The sequence below is a fragment of the Rhipicephalus sanguineus genome, chromosome 1, assembly GCF_013339695.2.
Source record: "Rhipicephalus sanguineus isolate Rsan-2018 chromosome 1, BIME_Rsan_1.4, whole genome shotgun sequence".
In the NCBI taxonomy this organism is placed as follows: domain Eukaryota; kingdom Metazoa; phylum Arthropoda; class Arachnida; order Ixodida; family Ixodidae; genus Rhipicephalus; species Rhipicephalus sanguineus.
The window spans coordinates 80,236,400-80,246,217 of NC_051176.1; the positions used below are offsets into that span (position 1 = coordinate 80,236,400).

Consider the following 9,818-nt stretch of genomic DNA (forward strand, 5'->3'; position numbering starts at 1 on the left):
GAAGGACGATGCTACTACTCACAGCTATTTGTCAGGTATAAAGCTTACTACATAATATATATATCGCGCACGCGCTTACGCCACCAGCAGTCAGCAAGGACAAAGCCACAAGAAATCTTGTTCGTGACAAACATATAGATTTAATTTCCGTATCACATAACCAAACAGATGTTGCACTGAGATAACGTTGACCACTGATTGAATATGATATGCTTCTAGCAGTTCCCGCGCAATTCCGTCTACTCCTGTTCAGAAAAATTAACTAAAAACGGGGCTGACAGCAACACAAGATTGAAGACGCCGCCGAGCCGTGAGGTCGACGTGTCAGACGCGGCGACCGGCGATTTTGCCGAATATTCGTCGTGCGGCAGAGGGGGACCTTGGTTGGTGGCGGCTTTTCTAGGACGCTCTTCCCCCGTTCACCTCCATGCGGTCCTCGACGAGGAAGATTTCTTGCAGCACGGGCTTCTTCGGCTAGAACTAGTGGCGCCACGGCGTCTTCGGCGGTATGAAAAGCATCGTGCTGTTGGTCTTGATACCCGCTGCCTAGACGCCCTTCTCCAATATCCTTGTTTGGCCGTATGTAGTCTGTCGTGTCCTCAAATTTCATGGAGGCCACGTACTGGAGGAACTCCGTGATGCCGCATGGAATGTCCCCGTGTGGAAAGCATTTGCTCATTAGCAGGGGGATGATTTCCGTCAGCGTGCTCTTCTGTTGGATAACATACTTTGGGTCCTTCAGGATGTCCTCCCAGAGCAGTCGGCAACAATGCCACTGGATCATAGTGCATCCTAGGATCTTTATGCTACCTCTCCGCAAGTATGTACCAACGTCGCTGTCCCAAGTCATGACAGAAATCATGCCATCCTGCACCTTCCGGAGATCTTCCTTGTATTTTTTGTGTTTGCCGTTTTGCGAACACCGACAGGTCAAACCAAAGTCCACGAGGCACACCTTGTTTTCATTGCCTTTGCCGAAGCCACGTAGCAGGCTGGACGCCTTCATGTCGGCGCGGGCGTGGATGTATTCGTAGCTGTAGACGTACTCCAGGACATCGATCACGAGCATGCCGACGCTGAAGGCGGTTCTCAATCGAAACGTCTGGCCCAGTAGGTCGAAGATATCCTGCAGGTCTTCACCAAACCTGTCCATGCTCACCAACCGGTACTCGAGGCCGTGATGCTCATGGTAACGAGAGCGTTGAAAACGGGCCATGCCAGAAAGCTGCACAGCGTCCAGAAAAACGCTTCTTCTTCTGCTTCTTCCTCATTCAGCGCTTATTATTTGGTTGGTTGGTTCCTAAAAGAATGGTTCAACCCACCACGGGGGATCGGCCATGAATCGCGCGGTAGTAGAATTTGTGAAAAGAAAAGAAAAAACAAAGGATATGCGCTAAGGATAATTTATAGGAAAGAAAAAATATTAGTGGTATTTTTGGTTTCTTTATTAAATGGTAACTAAACTGTTATATAGTAAACATAAATAAATAAATACAGATAAAATAAATAAATGAATTAAACGATAATATATAGAAGTACTTATAATATTGACATGGAAGTCTCTGTTTCCTTTATATAATTCAATACGGCATCATGTATGCCCCTGTTACATTGCCCCAGCACTGACGTCCCAGGGAGAGTAATGCCGATGTGGAAATCTCAAGCCGAAGTTTTCGAAAAGGTGGTTTCAGAAATGTTCGCCTTATATTTTGATATCTGCGACATTCTGTGAAGAAGTGTTCTATGGTTTTTCCTTGATTACAATAGCTACATTAAGGGGGAGGAACGAAACCGGGCCTCTGCAAATAAAAATTTAGCGACGGTATTCTGCATCGCAGTTTAGTTAATGTGACTTCAAATTGCCTTGTGCTACACCACGTGCTATTCCATGGAAACCTAAGGTGCTGAAATTTTTTGTCGTTTCAGACAGAAGATTTAGTATGTTCCTCTTGAATGCAAAAATTCCAGAATCGTGTGATCGTATTATTAGAAGTGGGTCTTAGAACATTCAGGGCAGGTCCTTTACCTAATGCTGCCGCGAGAGTGTCTGCCGCTTCATTTGATGCTAATCCAGTGTGGCCTGCCACCAAAACTAAGCGGACGTGTTGTACATGATTGGGCATATATGTGTAAAGTTCTCTTAGGCAGCTCGACGACTGTAGCACTGTCAAAGCAGCGCACACAGACAAGGGATCTGTTGATATAACTACTGAATAAATATATGCTGGGAGTTTGCGCACTGCAAGAATAACTTGCCATTAATTCTGCCTGAAACATTGGCGTGAAGTCCCGCAAGCGAAGGGAAGATGACCAATTTAGTGCTGCTGAATAAATGCCCACTCCTGCCTCCTCATCAGTAACGGAAGCATGTGTGGCTATTACTGAACTTATCCATACGCTTTTAAGGTGGTTTTCCAACAACCCATTTAAATATCTAATCGGTAATAATTGCACATTCTTTGGAAATATATAATCAAATTATATTACTGCTATATGATTGAATACGTTTGGGTAAATATATCACAATATGTTGCTTGAAACGGCTCGAGTAGCTTTTGCACGAAAGTTATTTGAGGGCAATGTGTTCAAGACCACTCACGTTCAAAAAATGCGGACGGCTCAGTAAGAAATGCATATTGGGAGCGTCTGTGTGAGGAGGCATGTATGCTTAGAAATGTTTGAACGGTTAGCATTCGAAACCTAGCTTGAAGAGAGAGCATGGTATGATTCATGGTAAAGAATGTTATTAGCTACAAATTTTGGAAGACCGAGACATAAACGTAATGCCTCACGTTCTATGGTTAGAAGAGGGCGTAATTTATAAGCGGGTCCGCCACAGAATAATACACATCCAAACTCTAATATTGGGCGGACATACATGCAATAGATCGTTCAATGTTTTTCTGCACGTTCCAAAGCGAACGCTGCTGATTCGGCTTAACAATCCACTTGCACGTAATCCTTTAGCTGCAATATACTCAATGTGCGAACTCCAATTAACATTAGCTGTGTATATTATACCCAAATGTTTTAACGAATCTACTTGTGGAATAAAGGCCTGGCCGTACATCAGTGCAATTCACACCGGAAAAGTCAATGGAAAACCAAGAAGGACATACATGCATTTTCTTAACACTGACAGACAAATGCAGATCGTCAAGCCATATTTCGATCTATTTCAAATATGACAGCAGAATTTTATACATCGAATGCACATCACTGGAAGATGCAAAGAATGCGATGTCACCCGCGTATACATACACGTGTACGTCATTTTGTGAAGGAATAGAGCTTAGTAATATATTAAATAAAATAGGCGAAAGAACTGACTCTTCAGGAACTCCCCATATTTGTTTGTATTTTTGAGAAGATAATCCATTCTGCACGCAATAAAATATGTGTCCGTTTTGAAAACATTGTATCCGTGCATTTATGCACTCAGGAACGTTGACGCTTCGGAAGTTACTAAACAAGATGGCATGTTCTACGCTGTCATATGCCTTAGCAATATATAACGTCACTAGGGCGGCGTACTGTTTTTTGTGCCGAGCAAGTTTAATTATACTTTCCACGTCAACATGAGCACACGGTATAGAGCATCCAGGTCTGAATCCAATTTGAGATTCACTCAATAAATGACTTCCTTCTATCCATTCTTCGCGATGTCTATATAATAATCGCTCTATTAGTTTTATGAGATTCGAAGTGAGGGAGATAGGTCGAATGTCATCTATATTGCATAACAAGCGCCCTATTTTATAAGCAGCGGTACCACTTTGGTAACTTTCCAGTCTGTGTGGATCCATGCATTTTATATAGAAAAATTGAGAAAGTTTAGGATATCGTTGGCAGACAAAGCGAACATAATTTTTATCATGGCTGTTGTTATATTATCGGGGCCCGGAGATGAAGCTGACAGTGTTTTTACTACTTTCGTTATTTTTTCTGACGTCGCTGCCTTATATTCGTTAGCTTTTCCTGTAACAGGCAAATGGCAGGGTAACACCGATGTAAAGCGACACTCAGCGAGACATTCGCAACTGTTTCAACATTTCGACTTTCGCAACTGTTTCCAGTGATTCTGCGGCTGATAAACAACTTGACTGTAAATTTATTAGTTTATACCTCAACCGTGTTGCAAGGAAAAGAACGTCAGCGCGAGTAACATTGGTCGTTTAAAACTATTACACAACGCCTGCCGCAAGCAGAGTTGCGCAGTGCCCATTACGCCGCAATTCTTTTTTTTTTTTTTTTTTGCAAATCAGCGAAGTACCCACTACGCGCCCGTACGGCAACACGCGAACCTACGCAGCTGCTCACTTTGTTGCTTTTACTGACGATGATGATTAAATATGCCTCAATACGTTGTAATGGGTGAGCCCTTAGACCCCTCACTCGTTGTGCAATTTACACGTCTTGACGCCTGGCGCGATTCTACGCTTCTCCTACGCAACATTACATCGTTAAGGAGATTCCTCGTATTACATGACATTCGCATAGGGCTTTTAGGGGCGAAGCTCCTTAAGGCGGCACCCGTTCGTCCCTCGTAGTCGTCGTGGTCGTAGTAGTGAGTAACAAGTCTTACGCTTTGACCTCCAAGGTGGTGCCGGTGGGAGATTTCTCCTGTGCGTTGTTGAACAATAAAAAATTCGCAGCGTGCGCGTTAACTAAAAGCCGAATTCTTCTGTCTCTCATTCCCCATCAGCAGCCATTGGCATGTTCCAGCAGGAAACGTTAGTATAAGTAGAAGTGTAAGTGTTAGCTAAAAGCCGACTTCTTCTGTCTCTCATTGCCATTAGCAGCCATTGTTTACCTCCAAGGTAGTGCCTGGTGAGATTTCTCCTGTGCGTGATTAAACAATAAAAATTTTGTTCAAAACGCCGTTGATTGATGAAATAAACCAACGAAAGACGCCAGATGTTTTGTAAAAGCAGAACGAAAGAACGCCAGATGTTTTTCTTAAAGTGTAGTAGTAGTAGTTGCATGTAGCCACCTCGCCCGATCGTCAACGGGCGAGGTGGACCGGCAACGGCGCGAGGACCCTGCCGTACGAGAGTTAAATCACACTAAAAGACATACTTTGCGGGCGATACACTCTAGTGAGCTTTCAACTTTTCGTCTTAATGTACATGATAAAGAAATTATTTCTACGAAAAACGCAAGGCACACCTTGAGCAATATGTTTGGTTTCGGGACGCTAAATGGAACCATGAGGCGATGCGAAGCCGGAGCACTTGCACGATGGCGTTCCGTTGGCTTTCGTTGGGCATGCTACCGACCTCGCGTCGTGGAACGCGCGTCCTGTCTTCCCTCTAGCCTTGCCTTTAATTCGCACAGGGCGAGCGGGGAATGCGGTCGCTCTTGGCGCTCTTTCGCTCGGGAGCGGACTTCTTCCTTGCATTTCACCGATCACAAGTGATAATGAAGGGACCACGTAAACCAACAGTACAATAAAAGTTTGATGTTTAATATATACACGATGTTTCACACTCTTTATATTATGTACTGGGCGCATTTCACGGAAGAGTTTCACGGTTTACAGATGATTCCCTCCGTAGCTTCGCCCCACTCATCATCATTCACCCCGTGGATATGCTGTGATTTTTTTCGGAAGCAGTTCAGAGCAATGACATTCCTGCGTAGTAGAACACCTGCTTACTACGCAGATGGCCTGGTTCGATTCCCACTCGAACCGAAATTTGTATAATTTATTTATTTGCATCTGTTACGAATTTTCGCTCACGGACAACGCTGATTTTTCGCTCACAATTAACGACGCCGACGCCGACACCAGAATTTCGCTCTTCAACGCTGTCGCATTAGTTGATACACTTCTAGGAATCTCGCTGTGTGGTCACTTGGTATGGTCCGTTACTCAATACACACGGAAACAAGGCTCATAAAAGGTAGCCGACCTGTTCTGAGGCACCGTCAACGTGTGGGAAGTGCGGCCGAGTGTCCTAATACTAATGCTTTGCATATGGCCGATTCCTCAAGTGCGTAAGATGTCCATAATATTTTTTACAGCAGAGCAGAGGTTTGCCGTGTGGTGTAGCTATAAAATTATCATCATCAAGACCGGCACGCGCTCTCTTCGTCCTCTTCTTCTCCGCTCCTAGAACACGTGCGCCGATTTGTACGGCGTGGGATGCAATTCCTCTGATGGGCGGGAGAACGAGTTCAAACAGAGAGACAGAAAGAGAAAGAAAGATACACAGAGAGAGAGCGAAATTCTTGGCGAAAAAAAAATCGTAGCGAGGCGAGATTCGAACCCGCTTCCCCACGATCCGAAGGCGGGCGTCGTAACCACACTGTAAACCACTTTACACCCGTATGGGTGTAACTTGGTGTCTATAACTCACACCCCTACACCCCAAAAAATAGGTGTACCAAGCAGGATTACACCTATACAATGGGTGTAGTTTCAAACTTTCACCCAATGGGTGTAAAAGCATATTACACCCAAATGAAAAAAAGGGTGTAGGGTGTAAAAGCACATTACACCCAAACGAGAAAAGGGCGTTAGGGTGTTTATGCACAATTACACCCAAACACCCAGGCAAAAATTTCCATAATTCGAGTGGTTCCCCCCTCCCAGTTGGCTCCCATTGAAACGCTAGAAAGCTTACCCTTTAGCTAGTCCTTTCAAGGGCGCATGACCTATTATAGTGGCTCCTGCCACAGAGGGAAAATGCTGGCAGCAGCACAGATTTTATAATGCATATGAAGCACGGCATATATGGCCCTTACATATACAGTGCAATCGTGACTGAATACAAAGTTATTACCTAAAATGTGTTGACATGTATTGCAAGATGTTCACACAGTTATCCAATAGTACAAAATAAAGTCAAGCTTTAATAAACACAGAGCTCGTACATTCGAGACAAATTCTACGGTATTCAATGACCTTTCTCGAGTGTGCGGAGCGGCATCGCGTATGCCGCCAAACAAGGAGCACAAATGACGGAGCACAAATGACCAAGGCGTTTGTGTCAAAATATGAAGCAAGGGCGTTATTTCCACTTCATAATGAGGAATTCAATTTAACATGCTTCATTGTAACACAGCCGTATAGTGCAGTATGGGTCTTAGAACAAGCTACACCCGTGCGAGTGGGGTGTAATAGATGAAACCGCCCTCGAAAGGATAGCAGTTACAGGGAGAAGCACAAACGAACCTTCTCTGTCAGCCCCCTTGGGGCACTACAGACACTTGGTCCCTTTGGGCACACCCCAGAATGAATTTTCCCACTGTAGTTGCCCTTCCCAAGAAGGGAAATATTGGTGCCACTTCTTACACCTGCACTCATGCTGTTGATAAAATAAGGTGCCATCGTCTTAAATGGGCTGCATAACACCAGTGTATGTGTTTGAAATCAACTGGAACACACAAGGTACGGTCTGGTCGTTCTCCTGTTAAGGAGATAGTTCAGAAATGTGCAATCCCTTGATGAGAAAGTGGATTGATAAAGTTTCAAAATTCCAGCAGTGCCCACACCATTGTGCCTGCTGTCGACTTTCTTAGTAGGGTAAACACTGCCATCACACAGCTGTAGCTGATACACGAGCAGGGTATCAATGCTCCGTGACAACTCACGCAACATTATAAGGACTCAGAACGTCGTTTTCCACAGCAGGCCTCCATATTATCTCTCTTCTGGGAAAGTACATGAGTGAAGTAGAAAACTGTGCACATTGCTGGAATTATGAAATATTTCCCACTTTCTCAAGAGCAATAGATTGTGGCACCAACACAAAAAAGTGAGCAATCGGGCCACGACGCGCACGTCGCAGCGCATGCTAAATGCGGTAATATGCAGGAAATGCATGGGAATAGGGACGTTATCACAACGACAGCACTGCAGAAGCATTACCTACATAACAAAAGTGGAATCAAATTTTACACGGGCATGTTCAGAGAAATTTAAAGATTATCCCTTTCCAAGCAAAGACAACAGAATCATTGGTAATTGAATAAAACTAGTATTTATTTCTTTAAAAAAATATTCAGAAAACTTAAAGCTTGTCATATAGCTCAAAAATAAATTTTAAAACAATATTCGATGCACTGATTTCACTGACAAGTACTGGCAGTTTTGTTCAGCTAAAGTTTCAATAGCAAAAGATCTCAATTATTAAAACTACTGCAAAAGTCACAAAAAAGTCACAAACTAAGCCAATAACCACAAAGTGGAATGACCTGCGAGAACATGTTGAAATCGGCAGACAAAATGGCTTGTATTAAAATGTCACAAGAAAATGAGCAAGAAATTGAAATGGAATACTAGTACCGCCATAGTATTCGTTTCTGTATAATGTAAAACAAATAACTACTCGTTACCATATGAAAATATAACTTTATGGCTTAAGGTCGAGTTAATCACAGGTGGCGACATACTTTAAGCAGAAGCTAAGGCCTATTTTCTAGGCTTTCTTGAAAATGTTCAGGAGCTTTACTACTTGTGTCCTCGGAGTCATTACCCACTGGCCAAGAAGGAGCCATTCAACAGCGACGAGAACGTTGAACACCTTGTGATGGCAGTCGATATTTAACAGCCAATGTGCTGCCATGAGTGCAGCTACTCATTCTTCGGCATTGGACACACTGAAGAGCAGTTCTTTGTCCACAGGGAGGAAACGCTTGCTTGCATAGGGAAGATCGGGGCCATCGTACACAATGCAAGGTGTTATTGGAACGCTCTCTCCCTGCATGATAAAAAAATAAAAAGATCATTGTCTGGAAAGCGCTACGCAGACTTCAATTATTTGTTTCAGTAAATAACAGTTTCTGTACCGTGTACTATCGTGAGTTATATGGGCTCGAACATGCGAGCACGTGGAAAATAGCCTTAAAGCTGAGATAGGGTGATACGTGGATGGCGTTGCCGAAACTGGAGGGGATAGGGGGGGGGGGGCGCTGTTCCGCTGACTGTTGGTACTCCCGCCTCGCTAGCGTTGCTGCGAGATGTCGGCTGATTGCGTGCCAATGACCGCTAGCAATGATAACAAAATAAATAAATGAGGCGCGGCAAAATCCTCAGCCGACACCACCGAGATAACGATGCGCAAGCATGGCCTGCGCATCGTGGCAGGCTACGTCACAGCCGATATCTCAGCAGCTACCTAGTCTGATGTGGCTGTTCGCGTTGATGGGAATTCATATCACCGCTAGCGGCCTCGACACTCTCTAAGATGCTGTTTCGCATCAACAATATCGAAGCGGGAGGGTCAACAGCTAGTGGAAGCGCGGCGCCCTTTCCGCTTTGTTTCCGACAGCCGCCGCTGCAAATCAGCCGACGTAAGGTTCAAGGCTGTTCGCCACGCGCTCGCATGTTCGAGCTCATATTGCTCACGATAGTACCATCCAAATATGAAGCTCATAAGATGCCCCATATGGAACTGGAGAGAATTAACAGCTTTTCTACGTGCAATTAGCTTGTTTGGGAAAGAGAAAGTACTATTTGACAAATATCATCCGCATTTTTAAAGAAAAAGGAGCATTCTTTAGTGGCATGAAGGATTCCTGCACATCGATAAAAAGCATATAAAACAAAACTATGCACAAGGACTTCTCTTCAAGGCTGCAACTTGCAGCCTTGAAGATGATTGGAGAATTTAAAATCTCTTATAAATCATTAAGCTTGTCTTTTACTAAATAATATCATTGGAGGTGGTCGTGCAAACTGCGTTTTTTAATGTTTGTACACGTAAAAGCATTTAGCGAAGTTACAACGCCAAAGCGAGGCGAGGCGCATATAACTCTTAATAACCACAAAAAAATAATGAAAGCTAGACATAATGGAAACAAACAGAATA

The 9,818-nt window shown here is 43.9% G+C and overlaps 1 protein-coding gene across 1 annotated transcript; it reads right to left on the reverse strand.

Moving 5' to 3' along the window:
- Positions 1–262: 262 nt before the first annotated feature.
- On the reverse strand, positions 263–1,216 carry LOC119403667 (serine/threonine-protein kinase VRK1-like). The gene has a single exon (XM_037670595.1). It carries the CDS (start codon positions 1,214–1,216, stop codon positions 263–265), a length of 954 nt encoding a protein of 317 aa, XP_037526523.1.
- Between the last annotated feature and the right edge of the window lie 8,602 nt (positions 1,217–9,818).